Genomic DNA, 22,184 nt, shown 5'->3' with positions numbered 1-22,184 from the left:
CATGGAAACCTGTATTGTGATATTTTAGCAACTTATAATAAATGTTAATATCATTTTGTAAATGAGAAGAGAATTTTTTACATTCCCTAAGAATACAACAACTGTTTTCACTTAATCTGACCTCTTTTAAATGTTGATTAAAAATATCAGCAATTTGTATGTTGCTTCCATTTCTATTCTAGATTTGAAATTCTCCTTTTTAAAACACTAATGATATAAAAAATAAATTCATCAACCTTGTAAACTGGTGGTATATTCAGGAGAAAATAATTGGGTCTTTTTGTTGAGCAGGATGAAGACGACAATGGCCTCTATTGCAAAACATGTAATCAGTACTTTAGCTCTTTACATAATAAAAAGGAACATCTTTTTGGAAGACAACATCTGCAAAATTTGACAGGTAAAGTTTTCTGTTTATCAGCCTTGTGCTTAGAGAAAATATTTTAGCAAAACCAAATAATAGCATCAGCAAGGTTGGAAGTCAGTTCAACTCGGCAATTACACAAAATACTTTTCTGAAATGTATAGACCCCAAAAACAACTGTGTTTAATTTAAAGGGACTTACAATGAAATGAGAGTTAGCTAAAGTGAACTAGGTGGATAAATTAGCAGAAATGACTGGAAGCAAACAGTGGCAGACATTTTAAGGAGGTAATTCATAACTCTCAGCAAAAATATATTCCAGTAAGGAGGAAAGATTCTAAGAGAAGGATAAACCAACCATGACTAACCAAGGAAGTTAAGGACCGTATTAAGTTGAAAGAAAAAACATATAAAAAGGCAAAACTCAGTGATAGCTTTGAAGACTAGGATAAGTGCAGAATCTAGCCAAGAAAGACTAAAAAGTTAATGAAGGCTGAGGAAATAAGCTACCTAGTAATATAATTATCTGACAATAAGAGCTTCTGTAAATATATAAAAAGGAAGCTAGTACTCAAAGTAAATCCAGGTCTCTAACTGTCTCGTCAGATTTATTTTTTAATGGGAACAAGGAAATGGCAGAGATGTTAAACAGATTTTTTGCATCAGTCTTTATACAGCCAGAGTTATACAGCACAGAAACAGACCCTTCATTGCAACCAGTTCATGCTGAACATAATCCCAAACTAAGCTAGTTCCATCTGCCAGCTCCTGGCCCATATCCCTCCAAACCTTGCTATTCGTGTAATTATTCAAATATCTTTTAAACGTTGTAATTGTACCCCGATCTACCACTTTCTCAGGAAGTTCATTGCACACGGAAACCACCGTCTGTGTAATATATTTGCTCCTCCTATCTTTTTAAATTTCTCTCCCCTCACCTTAAAAATGTGCCCCTTAGTCTTTAAATCCCCCATCACAGGGAAAAGATAACTACCATTAACTCTATCTATACCCCTCATTATTTTATAAACTCAATCTCCTATGTTCCAGTGAAAGAAGTCCCAGCCATTCTAGCCTTTCTTTATTACTCAAACCTTCCCTACCTGACAACATTCTGGTAAATCTCTTCTGAATCTCTCCAGGTTAATAATATCCTCATAATTAGATGACTCGAACTGGACACAATATTCCAACAGAGACCTCACCAATGTTCTGTACACCCTCAGCGTGGCTTCTCAATTTCTGTACTCAAAGGTGTGAGCAATGAAGACCAGTGTGTCAAATGCCTTTTTAACTAAATAAGAACTGCAGATGCTGTAGACCAGGAACAAAAACTGAAGTTGTTGGAAAAGCTCAGCAGGTGTGGCAGCACCTACGAAGAAATAGCCAAGTTATTGTTTCTGGTCTGGTGACCTTTCCTCAACTGTTTTGAGGAAGTGTCACTGGGACCCGAAATGTTAACTTTGACTTCTTTACACAGATGCTGCCAGACCTGCTGAGCTTTTCCAACAACTTCAGTTTTTATTTCTGACTTTTAACCACCCTGTCCAAATGTGATGCAAACTTCAAAGAATTATGTACTTGAGCTCCCAGGTCCCTCTCTGTTCTACAACACTACACAAGGCCCTGCCATTAATTGTATAAGCTCGACCCTCGTTTGCTGTACCAAAATCTAAAACCTTGCATTTATCCAGATTGATCTTCATTTGTCATTCTTTTAGTCCATTGACCCATTTAGATTAGATTAGGTTTCCCAGAGTGTGGAAACAGGCCCTTCTGCCCAACAAAGTCCACATCGACCCTTCGAAGAGTAATCCACCCAGACCCATTTCCCTCTGACTAATGCACCTAACACTTTGGGTTTCACCTGACTTGCACATCTTTGGACCGTGGGAGGAAACCAGAGCCCCTGGAGGAAACCCACGCAGACACTGGGAGAATGTGCAAACTCCACACAGCCGACTGGAATCGAACCTGGGTTGCTGGCGCTGTGAGGCAGCAGTGCTAATCACTGAGCCATCGTGCTGCCACAGCACAATAATCAAGATCCCTTTGTAATCTCAGAAAATCTTCTTCACTGTCTACTATGGTATCGATTTTGATATCGCCCACAAACTTACTAACCATGCCGTCGATATCCTCATCCAAATCTTTTATATGAATGACAAATAACAGAGGACCCAGACCCGATCCCTGGGGAACACTACTGATGACAGACCTCCAATCCAAAAAGCAACCCTCTACTACCACTCCATCTGAAAGGAGAGGGAATTTCTCCTGTGTGGTGTCAAAATGATGGATCTTGGACCTTCGTTATGCTGTGTCATGGATTACTAGGCCATCGAGTGTAATTATTAGATCGCTCAAATCTTGGGTGTTTTCCATCCTTGCTACAGGATGCACACGAAGTCTTGAAAATAAGCCAGACTTATTGAAATAGTGCTTCATTATTAACATTTTCTGACATGTTCCTGCAGGTTTACAGAACCTTTCTGATACAAAGTATTACTTCAGTGCTGTTAGTAGGCCACACCACTGTGGCGATTTGTGTACAATTGAAACTTTCGATTTCCAAGGAAAAATAAGGAGCTTGGGGATCATGCTAGGTTATGGTAGTATAAGGCTAGTAGGAGATATGAAAAGCAATTGCACAAAATTGGAGAGTTTGAGACCTCATTTTGTAGATCTTGTAATGCTGGCTGTAATACACTTGTTTGGCAATAGCAAAACATAAATAAATTTGGTGTAGATTTCCAGAGTATAATTTAACCACCATTAGTAACATATATACTTGTACAGATACTACAGTATTTTTACTTCATATTGTGCTTGCATCGATATTGATCCACACATATATCGGACCAGACCAGTGATAGCTGGTTGACTAAATCTATCTTCCCCTTTCTGTTAGTTAGAATGGAGACAAAAATATTGCGAGTTTGGCTTAGCAAATTTTTGAGAATGGTATGCATTTCTGCTATATTGACTGATCAAACAGTGGTAGTTGCTGCATTATTTTGAACAAAGCAGTACTGTTTGAAGTACAATTCTCCTGTCAAGAACAGTCATTTTGATAGTTAAAATTGAAATGTTTGGAGAGCATCCTTTTAACTGTTAGGGGCAACATGGTGGCTCAGTGCTTAGCACTGCTGCCTTGAGTGTCAAGGATCTGGGTTCCATTCCACCCTTGGGCAACTGTCTGTGTGGAATTCGCATGTTCTCCCCATGTCTGCATAGATTTCTTCCAGGTGTTCTGGTTTACTCCCACAGTTCAAAGATGTGCAGATTAGGTAGATTGGCCATGCTAAATTGTGCAGGGGTGTGCAGACTAGATGGATTAGTCATGGAAACTGCAGGGTACAATGATAGCGAAGGGGGTCTGAGTGGGATGCTCTTGGGAGGGTTTGTGTGGTCTCTGAACCGAAAGGCCTGCTTCCACACTGAGGATTCTGTTATTTCTAAGAAAGCTCATCATGACTATGTTCAGACTATGGTAGGACAAGGATCCACATAGTAATTTAAAATTCTCTTTAACACCAAACTTGATTTACACACCATATGTATCCAGCCCGATTAAGTTCTTCTCCACTGTATCTCATGTAGCATTACTAAGGATTGAGATTAGGCTCTCATTTCATATTTATTTAAACACAATGTTGTATAGTATATAAACAAAATGCTTCAACTTCAAAATCTTGTCACCATCATAATCTGAATGGGCAGACACATTGCATTGAACCCTCACCCAACCATGTAACAATTGTAATTATGAATTCAAACAGGAGATTTTGAGAAAGAGGCAGCTGAGCTCTCCAAACAAGAAATGCAATTGGGTGATGACTCAGCAGATGATGATGACAGTGCAGAGCGCTCTCAGTTGTGTGGCCTGACGTCAAAGCATAACTATACATCGCTTAATCTAAGTCTTTTGGAGGAATATATTTTCAAGCAGGTGAAGTGTAAGTACAAACAACTTTTGTTTAGTCTTCTCTATCCCAAATACATAGACAAGGTAAACTGGTTTTGTTATCAACTATTTTAAGAGGACCAGTTGCCACCTCTTTCATCTTATATAAAGTGAATGTCCTCCCTCTGTTGAATGATGGAATCCTGGTTGAAATTCATTTGGGTAGTTATAATCAAGGCCCTTATAGTTGCACCAAACAAATTTAAACAGGCCATCGTTTGGCACAGCTGATAATTACTACTTTTATGGAAAATAGCTAAATATTTGTATTGGTTAGTTGAAAATGTCTTACATCAGTTTTCCAGCACTTTGCAGGAATGGGATGCAAGAAAGCTTGATTTTGCATTTCTTGTAGATGTACCAGGCGGATTGTTACTACATGGTATCTAAATTGAAAATATTTTGCTGTTCAAAGTATTGCCATTCTTCCTTTACCAGTACTTTTAAATATAAAAGCCAATATGTAATTATTATTTACAAATCTGCAGATCTGAAGCAAAATGTAGACATTTTAAAGGGATGAGGGGACTGGTTCAAGTTTGTTTTGATAAATTTCCTCACAGATGATAAGTGCTGATAGAATTGCTGAGTCTTTTCAGTATTTTCTCCTATTTTTGACTCTGCTCGACAATCTTGAAACCCTAGCTTCTTTAAATTTAAAATTGCATGTTTTTACTACGATTCATGGTCCTGTGTGTTCATCAGCAGATAACACTTTTGCCTCCAAGGCAGAATGTTATGAAAAATTTCACTTAAGACTTGAGTGTAAAATTTTAGGTTGTATATGTAGTGCAGTACTGAAGGAATGCTGCATTGTTGGAGGTGTTGTCTTTTGAATGGGATGTGAAACTGAGGCCCTATCTGTCAGTTCCGGTGAATGCAAGACATCACATAGCACTATTAAAGAAAAGCAAAAATGTTCTTGTATCTGGGTTAATACTTATGCCTCAATCAAGATCACTTGTGGGACCAAGGTTTTTGCAAAATGGCTATTCCATTTTCTACTTGAAGCGTTTAAACAACCAAGTTCATGAAAAGCACTATGGAAATTAATCTTTTCCTTCCAATAACTGGAAGATCATTAAAACGCTGAGATTTCAAATGATGCAATTTGACAACAATCTCCATTTCAAGCATGCAATTTTCTTTTCAACTTCTGAAAGCCATTCATTCCTACAGATAGTTAATTTGTAAATGCCTATACTTCATGCATTGATGGGTTCCTTTGTTTTGCATAAGTACAGAGGAACCTTGATTATCTGAACAACATGGGCGGGGGAGTATTTTGTTCGGATAATCGAATGCTGGATAATGCAGTTTAGCCAAGCATCTAGACTTTGCAAACTTGTCCTGATAATCTGAAATTCGGATAATTGAATGTCGGATAATCAATGTTCTATGTACAACTGAGTTAGTCAAAAAGCTGAAAATAAGTCAGCAAGAAGTTATTATCATTAATCTGCAGAATGAAGTCTTACATAACGTTAATAACTGACAGATGTGTACTGCTATCACATCTTAATTGAATAATTCTTGTAATAATAAAACAAACAACTGCAGGTGCTGGAGATCTGACACAAATTGTTGGAGACGCTCTGGTTTGGCAGTATCAGTGGGAAAAAGCACAGTTGTTTCAAGTCTGGTGTCATGTCAGCAGAATTGATAACTGCTAAGAAAAGGTATTTATGGTGAAAGTGGGATTTTGCAGGGTGGCTGCAGGTGGTTGGGGAGAGTAGAGTGGATAGCTGCAGGTGGAGCCCTAAGAGAGGGAGAGTGTCAGATAAGGGGATTATTGTTAGTAAACTAAGGCAGAAGACAATATGTGTTAATGAGGATTAAGACTCAAAGAAAATGCGTAGGCTGTGCTGAAAGCAACCCATGTAATGACAGGGCCAGGGTGTTGGGTGGGCTAAAAACATGGAAGGATGTAGTCAGACTGTAAAATTATTGAACTTAATGTTGAGTCCTAGAGGCTGCAGGATCTCCAAATGAAAGCTGCAGTGCTGATTTTTGAGTTTACGCTGAGGCTCATGGGAGCACTGCAACAAGCCTGAGATAGAAATGCTGGTGTGGGAGTGGCAGTTAAGTGGAAGCTCAGGATCATTTTTATGTGTAGAATGTAGGTATTCTGCAAAGTCGTCCAGTCTGCGTTTCGTCATCTCAGTGCAGAGGAGACCACGTTGAGAGCAGCAAGTACAGTAGACTGGATTAAATGAAGTGCAAGTAAATCCCTGTTTCACTTGCAAGGTAAGTCTGGAGCCCTAGTTATTGAGGAGGGAGGATGTAAACAGGCAGGTACAACACGTTGTGGATGTTTGGGAAGGTACTGTTGGGAGTGAACCAGAATGTCCTCGATGGAACACTCTCTGCAGAAGGCTGACCAAGAAGGGGAAGGGGATATGTGTCTCGTGGTAGCATCCCACTGGAAATGGCAAATGGCTGCGAAAGATCCTTTGGATGCAGAGGCTGGGGAGATGTTCACTGTGGTCCAGGGAAACCCTATTGTTGCTGCATGAGGGAAGATGATGAGTGAGGAAAGAAATTCTTATTATGGTTTTAAAAGCATCACATGGTTTTTTTTCTGCTGAGGTCATTTTGTGCATTATTTATCACTTAAGCTGGTTCTCCTAAATAAACTTTATTAGGTGTTTTTTTTCTCTCTTATTGCATTGTCAGTAGATTACATAGTGGGCAAGAGTGGGCCCAGGAATCTAAATCCTTCAAACTATTAAATTGAATGTTGACAAAAGCCATTCACAGACATCACAAATCAGAATATTATCCTTTTTCGTTTTTCCATTTAAATGTTTTGAGGAGGCTTTTGTATTGGTGTCACAGGAACAAAGATTAGGGACGTGTAACTATGGAGTGTACAGACCGCATGAAATAACAATTGGTTGACAATGCAAATTGAGAATCCATTGACAATTTTGTGATTTTTTTAAAATCCTTTTTCTGGTTGGCAGACAGAAATGCAACATTGGTGTCTAATTTGGCTTTACCAGCAGTTCAGTTAAAGTATAAACTGATGGCTCAGGTCCTTAATATTTCCCAAAGCAATTTTTTTTGTCTCTGCCATTTGTATGTATTAATGGAATGTTATGCTCTAGAATTATTTCTAATGGAGAGGCAAAGGTATGTTGCGTCTCTAAATTTTTTTTTATGACAAGTTGTCCTGCTGATCTAACAGCAATTTGCATAAAATAAAACTTGGTTATACTAAATAGTGTATTTATATAGTAAACATAACTTTCTGGAACCAGCCCTGTTCACAAATATTTCCTTGTATCACCTGTTATTTCTTGTATCTTGTTAATTGCCAGTGCAGTGTAATTTGGAGTTCTTGAACTTGGTCAAGGAATATGAAATCTCCCTGTGATAAACAAAAGTCCTTTCCAATATAACAAGTTCGTGTTGCATATTTTTTATGTTTGTCAGAATTGGAAAAATTGAGAAAAAGTACGTTTTGAGTAGTGAGTGGGGGAGGACTGTGGTAGAGTCTGTGGTAGAATGGAAGGATCAAAGGGCTGAATGGCCTACTGCTGCTCTCATTGGAAAATCTGGGCCAAGCTCTCTTTATGAAAGGGAGGGTCAGGTCTGGAGCAAGGGAAGGGGTTTGGGAGCGGAATGGAGAAGGGTAGTGGTAGGCTCTGGGGCAGGAATATCAAGTAAGGATTGGGTGAATGGGGGAGCAGGTTGCAGTGAGGAAAGGGGATTGTCACATCCAGAACAGGGTAATAGAGTTGTCCATTTGTAGGTACTGTTGGGTCCTGGGGGGTGTAAGTGGTGTGGTGAATGTGTTTTGAGGATGTCTGAGATGAATATGGGGTCAGTTGAATTGTTACTTGGGAGTTAAAACTACGTATTTAGGAGACAGAAGTTTCCTGGGTAACTATTATTTTTATCAAAATTCTCTGATTGAAATGGAGACTTTCACAGGGTTCCAGATGTAGAGAAGTTGCCCAGCAGAGTCTTCAATTCTTTGGTATTTTGAGTCTGCTATGATGGTGATCCCACAGGGTGTCTGTATGCAAACTTCAGTTTATGCTAGAGTAACGACTGTCCTGACATTGATAATCCAGGGCAGTCTTTGATTAGATTAGATTAGATTACTTACAGTGTGGAAACAGGCCCTTCGGCCCAACAAGTCCACACCGCCCCGCCGAAGCGCAACCCACCCATACCCCTACATCTACCCCTTACCTCACACTACGGGCAATTTAGCATGGCCAATTCACCTGACCTGCGCATCTTTGGACTGTGGGAGGAAACCGGAGCACCCGGAGGAAACCCACGCAGACACGGTTTATACAACCATTGCTATGCTATTCAATTGCTTTACCACCAATCAAAGATTTATGTTTGTGAACTTAGAGATCTGTCTCTGTTCTTTTAACCTCTTTAAATTGTATTATTTAGTTTATAGTATCTCTTCTTCTGAAATGCATTATTTCACACTTTCTGCATTGAATTTCATTTGTCGTTTGTCTGCGTGTTTCATCAATCCATGTCCACTTGAAATCTGTATGCCACACTTTGAAGTTTAATGCCATCTGCTATCTTCGATATAGTGACCTTCATAGCCCCAAGATTAGATGATCAATGAAAAAGCATAGTATTTCTTCTACCAACCTATGGGGACACTAATATATACTATCTTGTAATCTGAAAAATAAATGGTCTGCTTACATTTTTCTTAACTTTTTATTCGTTCTGCCATGTCCCTTTTAATCCCATCCTTTTTTAATTTTGCTGTTAACTCTTATATTACTCTCATCTGGTAAAATATTAATAACTATACCACTTCAAAATTTGCAGTACTGGAGAAGAGCAGGAAATTCATTTGGATGTTTTTTTTTCCCATACCCAGAATATGCAGTATAATCTATTTATTTTCCCCTTAGAAGTTCCATGAGCCCCATCTAGTAATTTCCAAATCCTCAGCCAATCTTGTTGGGCATAAATTGTCTTCCTACAAATGTATGTTGCTTATCATTCATTAATCCATGATATTTCATAGTCCTAGGAATCCTAATTCGCCGCAGAGGTGAGAGCGACCATATGTAATCAAAAATGAAAGTTACTATCTACTTTGTTTGCTTCCTAGTGAGAGAGTTAGAACTTGGTGAACTTGCAAAATCTTTGGCGCATGCAAAGGATGAGTGTGAAAATTTAAGTACACAGTTGGAAGCATTGAAGGTAAATTATATTCGTCACTACTTAGTGAGTCTTTGAATATTTCCTAAATTTTTAATTCAATTCTCTTGTATTTAAATTTTAAAATTATACCTGCGTATCATATACTTTGATGTTTAAGGTACAATTCATCATGCTGTCTTTGGTGAGATAATGTCAGTGGCATGGGTTCAAATCCCACACCAGCTGAGGTTACCATTAAGGACTCTCCTCAGTGTCTCCCCTTGCCTGAGGTGTGGTGACCCTCAGGTTAAACCTCTGCCAGTCTCTATTCTATTGAGCGAACAGTTCTACTGTTCTCTGGGACTATGGCAACTTTACCTTTAGAAGATAAAACATGGAACATTGTAGCACGGTACAGGCCCTTCAGCTCTCAGTCCTACTCTGAGATCAAACTTTTGATTTGGAGGTGCCAGTGTTGGCCGAGGGTGTACAAAGTTAAAAATCGCACAACGCCAGATTATAGTCCAACAGGTTTATTTGGAAGCACTAGTTTTCGGAGGACTGCTCCTTCATCAGGTGATTATGGAGTACAACATCGTAAGAATTTATAGCCGTGTGATGTAACTGAAATTATACATTGAAAAAGACCTGGGTTGTTTAAGTCTGTCATTTTTTTAGAATGACCATGCTGGTTTCTATTCTTTTATATATAAATTCCAGATTTTTTAACTTTAATAAAGCTCTGGGATTTAAATATGAAAGAACTGAAACCAACATGGTCATTGTAAAAGTTGAGAGACTTAACAAACAATCCAGGTCTTTTCAATATTCAATTTCAGTTACATCATACTAAACTTTTGTTGTAAATTCTGTGTCTTACGATCTTGTACTTCACTACCACCTGATGAAGGAGCAGTGCTCTGAAAGCTAGTGCTTCCAAATAATCCTGTTGGACTATAACCCAGTGTCGTGATTTTTAACTAAGATCAAACTAACCTACATACCCTACATTTACTATCATCCATGTGCCCATCCAAGAGTCACTTAAACTATCCGCTGGCAATGCATTCCATGCATCCACCACTCTGTGTAAAGAACCTACCTCTGACACCCCCACCAAGCCTTCCTCCAATCACCTTAAAATCATGCTCTCTCATGATAGCCATTTCCACCCTGGGAAAAAGTTTCTGGCTATTCACTCTGCGTCTCATCATCTTGTACACCTCTATCAAGTCACCTCTCATCCTTCTTCACTCCAATGAGAAAAGCCCTAGCTCCCTCAACTTTTCTTCATAAGACATGACCTCCAGTCCAGGCAGCATCGTGGTAAATCACATCTGCACCCTCTCAAAGTTTCCACATCCTTCCTATAATGAGGCAACCAGAACTGAACACACTATTCCAAGTGTGGTCTAACCAGGGGTCTATGGAGCTGCAGTGTAACCTCGCAGCTCTTAAACTCAATACCTCTGCTACTGAAAGCCGACACACCATATGCCACCTTATAGCAACTCTGGGAGATCTATGAACGTGGATGCTAAGATCCCTCTGTTCCTGCACGCTGCTAAGAATCTTGCCTTTAACCCTGTAATCTGCATTCAAATCCGACCTTCCAAAATGAATCACTTTACACTTGTCCAGGTTGAACTCCATTTGACGCTTCTTAGCCTAGCTCTGTATCCTGTCAATGTCCCATTGCAACCTCCACCAGCCCTCCACGCTATCCACACTATCACCAACCTTTGTGTCACTGGCAAACTTACTAATCCACCCCTCCACTTCCTCATCCAAGTCATTTATAAAAATTGCAAAGAGCAGCGGTCCCAGAACAGATCCCGGCGGAACACCACTGGTCATTGACTTCCAGGCTGAATACTTTCCATCAATTGCCACCCTCTGTCTTCAATGAGCCAGCCAATTCTGTGTCCAGACAGCCAAATTTCCTTGTATTCCATGCCTCCTTAGTTTGGGTCTACTATGGGAAACATTATCCACACCTTGCTAAAATCCGCGTACACGATACCCGCTGCTCTACCTGTGTCTCAGAATCCTCTCCAATAATTTGTCTACTACTGATATAAGACTGACTGGCCTATGATTCGCAAAGTTGTGCCTATTCCCTTTTTTGAACAATGGAATAACATTTGCCACAATCCAATCATCCCACCCTATACTTTGGTGAGAAGGCAATAAGCAGCCAATAGTTTTAAGCTGACTTTATAGATTTAGGTAATGTTTGAAGGGATTAAATATTTGCAGCGTTAAACTTAATTCTGCTTGAGTAATGTTCTTTGTCATTGCATATGGTATCTTTCTACGTAAAATATAGGTGTTACCAAAAATCTAAATTGCATCACATGCATTAAAACAATTTAACTTAAGTTTATTTATATTAATATTTAGATTGGACTTTATGATCTATAGCTGTTCCATGATTTTTCAAAACCAACAATTTTAAAAATGCATTTATTTCCTATTTCAGAATCAAAAGGTAAAATTGGAAACCGATCTTGCAAACCTGAAAGCCTATGGAGCATCATTGGACGCACAACTGGACAGTTTAAAAATGGTTCCAATGCTCTTTCAATTCCACATTCAAATAATGGATAATGGTAAGTTATAAGTAGTGATGATGATCAGTTCTGGCAAAGTTGACATTTATTGTCCATCCCTACTTGCACTGGGAAGTTTGGGCCACCGTCATGACTGAAATTGTGCTGCTCTGGGATCAAAGTTGCATAGACCAGATAAGCAAGGAGGTTTCTTTTCCTGAAGGACCATATTACACCCATTGGATTTTTATAGCAATCCAACAGCTTCATGGTCTCCTTCAATGATATCACTTTTTTTTAGTTTTAAACTGAATTCAAATTTACCAACTGCTATTTGTTCAACCATGGTTTCATGAGAATTGCTAATGCAATGTTTAAACATCTATATGGTGAAATATATCTGCAAAGTATGTTGCTTCTGATTCTTTAATTCCCTCCATCCTAACAGCCCACTGAAATCTCTGCACTCCAAGTTCTAACATCTGTTCTTCGAGTTTTCATTGTTGGCATGAAGTCAGCTGTCTAAGCTCTGAGATCTCTAAACCCCTCTGTCTACTGTATCATCCTTTTAGGGCATTCCTTAAAACCTATCTGTGACAAAAGGTTTGGTCACTTGTCTCATTTTCTTGTGGCTCTATCAAATTTTGATTGCAGTTCTGTGAAGCACTTTAGGACTTTATATATGCTAGGTTAGACAGCAATTATGTCAGTAGCAGCATAAATTCCAACTAGAAAAAATGTAGACTATCCTTGACTCAGTGAATTTTAATCCATTGATCATAGTCATTTCATTTTAGTTTGTATGAGCCACAACACACACGCAGATATTATTCTCATTTGTTAAAACTGCTTCCTATTCCAGAATCATTCTTGAATGGAGAGTCATCTCCCAACTTCCTTTCTCTACTGTAAACTATCGCCGTGACCACTCCACACTTACCTCCACCTTTTACAGCAAGTGTGAGGAGTTCATCGATTTCTTTGGATGGTCTCAAACTTTGTGACAATCAGCTATCTGCCCCTGTTTCCTGTCCCCAACAAGTGAAATTTCCTTACAAGTTCCTAACCCTTGTGTCCTTCTCTCGTCTCTCATTCTCTTTCTAAACTCATCTTGCCTCCATTTCCATTAAACTACTGACTACTATCTAATTTCCCTACATGCCTCCCATGTCAAGTGACACTGTTAACAGCTCTCCTCAGGTTCTATCCCCCTGTCCTTGTTATCATTCTTCATCACCCCTTTCCTCAAAAAAAAGGCCCTTGACTGCTTTGTCTCTAATCTTCATTTTTCATCTTTTGTTTTTTTTCTAATAATCTTGGAACATTTTGTTGCTACCCAAATCTGTGACCATCTTTCCTTCAACTCCCATATTTGAATCCCAGTGATCAGGCTTCCATCCCTGGATAGTGCTGAAATAGCTTTTACCATAGTAACAAATGATACCCTATGTGACTGACAAAAGAGAAACTATCCTTTCTCTTCCTTCTCTACCTGACTACATCATTTTGGAATTGTGATCACATCCACTTTGCTGAGACTGCATTCGCCTGTTTTCATTCATGATTTATTTCCCATTCTTCATTCCAATGCTATTACCTTTGGTGTCCCCAAGGATCTACCCTTATACTCTTGCTACTTCCTACAAGTTGCCTATCACTGCCATCATTCAAAAACACTTGCTGTCTGCACTGGTGAGCTTTGTCATGATCATCAATCTCTGAATTGAGGACTGCTTAATTGATTAACTTCCATAGAATTGTAGAATTTTATAGAAGTAAATGATCAGATCCCTTTTATGTGTGCCAGCTCCTGATAAAGCTACCCAGCTAGTCTCATTTTCCAGTCTTACCTGAAACCCTATTAAGTTCATCACTTCCAAATGTATATCCAGCTCTCTTTTGAAATCTCATCTGGAACCTGACTCCTCCATTCTCCCAGATAGTGCATTCCAAATCCTGACAACTGAGTAGAGAAGTTTGTCCTTGTCTTGCTCCAAGCTCTCTCGCTGTCAGTTTTGAAACTGTGACACGTCGTTACTGACCTGCCAGCTCATGGAAACAGAATATTCTTCTTTACGCTGTCGTAATTTTGAACACCTCTGAATCTCCACTGCTGCAAGGAGAATAAGCCCAATTTCTTTAATCTTTGCCTGTATCTTAAATCTCTCATTCCTGGTATCATTCGAATAAATCTCCTTTGCACTCTCTCCAGGGCTTTCACATCCTTCCTTAAACAAGGATCCCAAAACTGAACGCAATACTCTAAATGTGGTCTGACCAATGATTTTTTGCGGTTTAGCACCACTCTCTCGTTTTTCTACTCTGTATCTCAATTTATAAACCCAAGGATACTATAAGCTTCATATCACTTTCAACTTTCCTAGCCGCCTTCAATGAATAATGCATGTGAAACCTGAGGTCCTTCTGTTACTGTTCTCCTCCTCAAAACTGTACCATTGTTGTCTGTCTCTCTTTTTCTTCCAGCTGTTATGAACCAGACCAAACCTCCTTCAAAACTCTCAACAAGATAATTAGACTCTAACTTTTACCTTCTTTAAGGGCAGGTGTAAACTGCTGTGATCTAGATATAGTTTGATTGTTCACGCCACTCAGCCTTAAGCAAAATACATTTTTCGCTAGGTGTAAGAATAAATACAAACAAAAAAAATAATTTATGTAACTTTTTAATTCTAATGGAAAACTTAGTGAATAATAGATTATTTATCTACTACACAGCAACTGGTCAAAAATAGTACAATCCCGTAAACAACCTTGGTAAAGGCAAATTCAGTAAAATAGATTCTCTAACATGCAATGTTTCACCTGTCTAGTAGAAAAGAACACAAGGAGAAAATTGGGGCAGAGAGAGAGAACTGCAGCATTTAGCTGTCGCCAGTGATATATAACAGCTTCCACAGCTAACTTCAAACCCAACTACTGAAAGCTAAACAAATCCTGGATCTGTGGGAGCCTGACTGCACCCATTCATGCTGCTTCTGTTGTTTTAACTTTTAAAAGAAACGACAGGGCGCCTCAAGCTGTTTACTTTATTGGTTTGGAAGAGACAATTCCCTACTTCTGTCTCAAAACTTCTCTTCAAATGAAACCTGTATAAAATACACCTCTTAAAGCTATAGTATCATCATACATCAAAATGTATTACTTCACATTTCTCTGCATTGAATATTGTCTGTCCATTTGGTCTATTTGTCAATGTCCCTCTGAAGTCGCTCAGTGTCATCCTTACAATTTACTCTTCTCCCTAGCTTAGTATCAGTTGTAAATTTAGAGGCTTATTTTTACCCCTCAACATCCATCTCCCAATTACTTAAACCTGAAAAAGCAAACGTCTCAACACTGACCCCTGGGGATCACCACTTTCACCTCATCTGCAGTCTGGGAAATAGCTGTTTCCTATCTTGTAGCCAGCTTCAAATCCATTCTGCCAAGGATCCATCAATCCCAACCATTTCTAATTTGCTAACCAACCTGTCATTTGGCACTATATCAATTTTTTTTTTGGAAAAAAACATCCACAACATTCCCCTCATTCACTGCTTGTGTTGCCTCATTGAAGAACTCAATTGAATTTTTCAGAATGATCTGCTCTAGACAAAGACATATTAACTGTCTAGTATTAACTTAGTTTTCTCTAATTCCTTCTATGTCATGGTTTTCCCACTATTTGATGTCAGACTGCAAGCTAGTCACATACCTATAAGAAATAACTACAGAGGATATCCAAAGCCAGAGTAGATTCCTGGGTCATCCTTTGCCCCTTCCTTCAAGGACAGTGTCACATTTGCAATTCTTCAGTCTGCTGGGACACATTTTGTGTTCATGGCGGCCTGGAAAATTTCTGTCAACAGTTGAACAATTTGTTCCCTTACCCCCCTCAGCAATCTAAGATGCATCTCTTCTGAATCTTTTCTACTTGAAGTGCTGCCAGCCTTTTTAGCAACTCTTCTTTATCTTTCACTATACTGCTCGGTTGCTCTGTACCCACATTTTCAACTAGGTCACTGTCACCATTTTTCCGCCACCATTTTGAGCACTGTTCAAAGCTAACAAAGTATACAGCTTATAAGGCCTTAATGTTTTTAAAAAGTTGGAACAATAGAAGCAGCCTAAATGGGTGGGGCAAACTCCCAAAGTACCAGATTGAGTTTTACCTAACAGCAGTTGCTAGATTCTTGAAGCTGGATGTAGATGTTCTTATTCCCCTCTCTGTTCCAACTAAAAGCTTGGTTTCTCTTCCTGCTTCTCGAATGGCATGTGAGACAACTTATTTTATTGAACTTGCCCTTGCCAAGGGTTACGGGATGTTAATATACATTATTTTGTTAATCATTTCAATTGAATTAAGCCAATTCTTTTCTTATAATTTTATTTTAATCTGCATTTTAGCTGTAGTGTAAAAGTAGTATAGTTTGCTTAAAGTTGAGTAGTTTGACCAATCAAATTGCATCTGACTACAATGCCTTACAATTATTTTAAAATAAGAAAAGGTTAGGATCTAGGCTAGTTTCTTAATATATTTTGAGGGGGTTTGGTCTGGTCCATAACAGTACCTAGCTTGCACTGTCTTCATTTCTCTTTTGAAATTCTCCCATTTTTCATGCACTCTTTCAGTACTAGATGGACATAACTTCCCTTCCAATTAAATATTAGAAAGACTGAAACCAATGTTTCATTTTTCCAGTGGTTCCTGCCACAAATGCTACTTCCTTCGCACTGAATCATTCATTACCCCCTCCATTGTTTGAGGCCAGACCAGACTGTTCACTACTTTGGGAACATATTTGACATTGAGATGAGCTTTCTTTCACCATGTCCGTTCTGTCATTAAGGCTGTCTATTTCACACTGTTAAAATATTGCCTGGCGGTGCCCTTGGCATCCCTTGTCTGTTGCTGAAGCCCTCAAGCATAGTTTTTTTAATTCTCAGAGGTAACTTTCTATTGAACTCGAGTCAACCTCCCATCATCTACCTTTCACAAATCCGAGAACGTCAAAATTCCTGTTGGCTGTGTTCGAACTCGCAGCAAATCCATTTTTCTGTTCCTATACTAGCTGACCTACATTGGGTCCTGGTTGAACAATGTATTGATCTCATCAATTCAAACAATTGTTTTAAAATCCTTCCAAGTCTTGGCTCCTTCTTACCTCTAATCTCTTGCAGATATCTATTTTATCTAATTCTGGCCTCTTGAGCATCACAAATTTTAATCACTCCCAAATTTAATCACTCCATCATTGGTTGGCAATGCCTCTAACTGGCTAATCTCTTGGCACTCGAATTCCCTTTCCAAGCCTTTCCATCTAATTATGTGCTTCTTCCTTAAAGTTGCTCCATTAAAATGTATCTCTGTCATTCAAGCTTTTGGTGATCTGTTCTGATATATCCTTATACATCTCGATGTCTAATTTTGTTTTTTAACAGCTCTGGGATGTTTGAAGACACTAAAAATATAAGTTGTTATTGGGGCAGGCATTGCCAGGTATATCTAGCACATGTTCTCCTAAAATAATATTTCAGCAATTTTTTTTCCAGGTTATTGGCAATATGTTCTGAAAATTAGGGGAAATCTAACTTTTTTAATAACTGAGGAACTTGCATACTGCAGAAATAGTTTGTATCTCTGGATACACTCTGGATAAAGGTGAATAAGTAAAAGGATATAATGGTTAACTCAATGTTACTGATTATATTTGCAGTATGCACAGAAAAAGAGGTTGCCATTTGATACCAATTTGAGAAATCAGCATAAAATTAGGCTACCTCCTTATAAAGGTCTTACAAAATTGGTGGGAAACTGTTATGAAGATGACATAAAGCTACAGAGGGATGCAGATGGGTTAAGCAGTGAGTAAAGATCTGGCAAATGGAGTAAAATGTGGGGAAATGTGCAGTTGTCCATTTTGAGAAGAAGTGTATTGTCTCGTGAGGATTACAGAGCTCTGAGGTGAGAACATTCTAGATGCTGTACTGATGTCATCCAAGTTGAGCAGCTAGTTAGGAAAGCAACTAGAATGTTATTTACAGTGAGAGGGATTGAATACAAAGTAGGGAGGTTATGGTTCAGTTATACAGGGCATTTGTGAGATCACAGCTGGGATACTGTATATAGTATTGGTCACTAAATTTAAGAAAGAAAGTAAATGCATTGAAAGTAGCTCAGAAGATTTCCTAGACTTGGACTTGAAATTCATAGGTTGTCTGATGCGAAATTGTTTAACAAGCTAGGCTTCTATCGGCTGGAGTTTAGAAAGATAAGAGATGACTTGATTGAAACATAAGATCCTGAAGAGTCTTGACAGAACATTGGGAATATGGAGTTGATAATTGGGAATAATGAGTTCAAGTTACAGTCAGATCAGCCATGATCTTATTAAATGGCAGAGCAAGCTTGAGGAGCCAAACAGTCTACTTTGTTTCTGACTTGTGGTACTCCCAGTCTAAATTCAGATTGCACATCTTGCTATTTCACTTTAATATTATAGTTAGTCTTGATACCAAGCCCAGTACAGTTGGCAAGATACAAAAGACTTTTATGGGGAGTAGAGAAAACAAAACTCCTCTCTTCCTGAAGGTGGGGGGAGTTCAAAATGAGGGGCATATTTTTAAGGTGAGAGGAGAAAGATTTTAAAAACAACATGAGGAGCAACTTTTTTTTTTAAACAGTGATTAGTATGTGGGATAAACTGCTGGAGGAAGTGGTGGATGCAGGTACAGTTACAATGTTTAAAAGACATTTGGATTAGTACTTGAATTCGAAGGTTTGGAGGGATATGGGCCAAACACAGGCAGATGGACCTAGCTTAGTTTGGGAAGATGTTTGGCGTGGACTGATTGGACCGAACGGTCTGTTTCTATCCTCTGACTGTATACATATTAACCAAAAACTCCCTCTCCCCGCCGATGTTAAGTGGGTAATGTAACAGTTATATTAGAGTTAAACCAAATTTTGACACAAGAATAAAGCATAGTTGTACTCTCACTATGTGCTCCTTTATGTATAGTCAATGCTTAATATTGGTCATAACAGAACGTGAAAGCAGATGTAATCATTTTATGAATGTAGGGAAAGGAGAGTGGTGAATGAATAGATCTAATTGCTCATATATGCTGACATTGGTTTCTTATACTGAGCAAGTTTCTTTTTTCGTTGTGCCCCCTTCACCATATGTAAGTTGGTGTGTTATATTGGAGAGAGCAGAGATAAATCCATGCAGCATAGCAGGACTAATTCTGCAAAACTCTGCGGGCTTCCCACATTACTAACCAGACTGGTAGAGACTCAAAGCTTGCCTTCACCTAAAGGAAACAAAGGCTTTTCTTTTGTTGTCTGCGATCTATTCGAAGTAGTTGGGACACCTTGGCTCATTTCTTGACATTCCACTTTTGAGATTCCTCTCAGTTTAGGTTTTTTGCTAATTGTATTTAAACTTTGTTTTTCCTGTACAAATTAATAAGCTCCACAAAATTGACCATTGTAAATAATGTTTTTACCTGTTTTCTCAGTTATCATATCGTTTAAGTTCAATGCAGTTAAATGTTATTAAAGAACACAAGTTTAACCACTGCCAGTTGTTTAGGTGGCATGATTTATGAAAATGCTGTATGTTTCTGTTTCAATATTAATGGTTTATTTGTCAGAATTTGCTAAAATATTATGTCAAATTTAAGTATCCATCTGCCTTTCTCCAATTCTACTGCCTTAGAGATGCTCAGGTATATGGGAATTTTAATTCTACTGTAAGTAAAGCCTAAATAGTATTCTGCAACTGGTTTCTTAGCCTTTAATCTTGAACTTGTCCTTCCACGATTGCTCTTCTGGTGAATTAGCTGATCCAAACAACATTTAGGGTCCCAGACTGAATTTGTAGCCAATGAAGAGTTAGCTGGCTTCAACTGAGGTGGCATAAGCACTACAATTCTCTATAGGATCTGGGTTAAGAAGGGGGAAGATGAACCAGAGTTTCCGCTCCCTATTGTTTCCTTGTAATTACTGTAATTACAGTACGTTGAATCTGTAGTTTGCAACATGAGATAATACTTAACTTCTTTTCTGTGCTCCTCCAAGTGTAACACTGCATCCTTCTATCTGTCATTTACTGGTAGTGTTTCTGCTCATCTTTTGAATAGAAGTTGAAATGCAATAGAAGTGCAATGCCATACATTTGAGCAGCCCAAATTAATTTTAAATATTTATAAGTTACTGGTAAGTTTGATTTTAATTTGTAACAAGCTACTTATGTATGATCTCACAGAAAGCATCCAAATTGCAACAACCTTTTGTTAAAAGTACAGCATATGAAGAATAAAGATGTGTTAACTGATGAAGAATGGAAACGATTTTGAAGCAGCAGCTCAGGTCAGATGTGAATACTGAATTTCAGTGGGTTTCTATCTGTTTAAAGAGATTTTCTGTTGAAGTTGACTTTTACGAATTAGATTTATCAGTGTTTTATTTTAATGCAACAATTTTTGCAGATCTATATGTTTTCAGTGTGCTGTATTTTGTTATAAAAGCATGTAGCGCATACATTTTACCAATGTATTACAAACTATGTTGATCATGTGGCACAGCTTAAATGTTGAATGCTCATTAGTAAGAATTGCCAATCTGGGATCAGCACATGATTATTATTGGCTAAACTGTGGTCAATTTAAGTAGGAGAGAGTGAGGACTGCAGATGCTGGAGATCAGAGCTGAAAAATGTGTTGCTGGAAAAGCACAGCAGGTCGGGCAGCATCCAAGGAGCAGGAGAATCGACAGCCCGAAACGTTAATTCTCCTCCTTGGATGCTGCCTGACCTGCTGTGCTTTTCCAGCAACACATTTTTCAGCTGTGGTCAATTTAAACACTATATAAGGGGCAATTTATTGAAATGCCTAAGTCCATTAGTGGAAGATGTTTACCACTGTCATGTAAAACTTAAGCACAGTAAATGTAAATGCTTGCCAACCCCACCAACCTGGCAACACTCTTCCTATTGAACACAACACTACAGTTTCATGGTTTAAACTGTTTTTTATGTACTAATTGACACAGCATTTCTTTTACAGAAAAATGATAGAATGAAATATCTTTTACAACACGTAAGTGAAAGTAGTCTTCATTTGTGGTTTTTCTACAAATTTGTGAATGTTTTTTCATTTAAGTTATTAGTAATTATGTACAGTATAATACATGTACAATAATTATGTACATTAGTGGAAAACTACTTTGCCTAGTTTTTGAAATTGTAGAAATGTGATTTTTTTTGTAATACTTGTTATTTGCTGCCAGCTATTCAAAATGTTAATTTTTTTTGTACACAATGTACATGTGTATCATACATGCTTTTTAATGTAAATTGGCTACTAATTTTTTGAAGCATATATTATGCTGACTTGCAAGATTACTTCCAGTTGGTAATGCACATTATATTGAACATAATTGTTCTTGGTGCCACCACAGAAGGCGAGATTGCTAGTAAATCGCCATTGTCTAATACATCGGTTAGTTGGTGCTATGTTAGTGAGACTAATGAATTGCACTTTCATATATGGGTCATATTGTAGAATGTGTATTTTTAAATAATGCTTAAGAAAACTATGAATCTGTTTTATAGATCTAAAGAAATATGTTTTGCCATTTTAAATGTTTACTAAATCATTGAGAACACAATGTTTTCTATATAGTATTGCTACATTGGGACAAAAAAGCACTGTATATTTATTTTTATTGTGGAAATACTGTCCAATCCAATAAAAATGTTTTTAAAGGTGGTATTTGCTGTTTTTATGGAAAACTAAATTGCAAATTTACATTTTCTTGATTTATGGTGCAACTTTACATATCCTAGCACCATGCAGCAACGGCTGGTAACAATGGCAAGAATTATTGACGCCAAAATAGGAAGCAAAACATCTACGCCATTGATAATTGGCTAAGAAAGAATCTTTATAGTTTTTTTTGGGGGGTGGGGTTGGATTAACATGAAAGGATTTGATTTGTACCTATTGTCAAAGGATAAAGCATAGACTATTGTGATAGACTTTTTGTTTCATTCAATTTTCAAAAATGCTTTTTTTATCAAACTTTGCTAATCAAACCTGAACTATTGCATTGCTGGAAAAAGTAGGAAAGTTCCATTTTGGTCACTAGTACAGA

The 22,184-nt window shown here is 38.1% G+C and overlaps 1 protein-coding gene across 3 annotated transcripts in view; it reads left to right on the top strand.

Moving 5' to 3' along the window:
- Window positions 1-21,789, top strand: part of LOC140485660 (uncharacterized) — a 61,486-nt gene extending 39,697 nt beyond the window's left edge. The window contains exons 8-13 of one of the 3 annotated variants that reach the window (XR_011962401.1): window positions 292-400; window positions 4,147-4,323; window positions 9,439-9,530; window positions 11,953-12,082; window positions 20,296-20,399; window positions 21,095-21,787. Coding sequence is in view for 2 of the 3 variants with exons in the window: in XM_072584046.1 (XP_072440147.1) it covers window positions 292-400; window positions 4,147-4,323; window positions 9,439-9,530; window positions 11,953-12,082; window positions 20,296-20,327 (540 nt within the window). In the remaining variant the exon portion in view is untranslated. Of the gene's footprint in view, window positions 1-291; window positions 401-4,146; window positions 4,324-9,438; window positions 9,531-11,952; window positions 12,083-20,295 lie in introns of all 3 variants that reach the window. The other 2 variants (XM_072584046.1, XM_072584047.1) reach the window with 2 other exon arrangements.
- Window positions 21,790-22,184: the final 395 nt, after the last annotated feature.

Source organism: Chiloscyllium punctatum, chromosome 14 (assembly GCF_047496795.1).
Source record: "Chiloscyllium punctatum isolate Juve2018m chromosome 14, sChiPun1.3, whole genome shotgun sequence".
Lineage (NCBI taxonomy): Eukaryota > Metazoa > Chordata > Chondrichthyes > Orectolobiformes > Hemiscylliidae > Chiloscyllium > Chiloscyllium punctatum.
The sequence above is the reverse complement of the archived record's forward strand: the minus strand, read 5'-3'. Positions and strand labels throughout refer to the sequence as shown.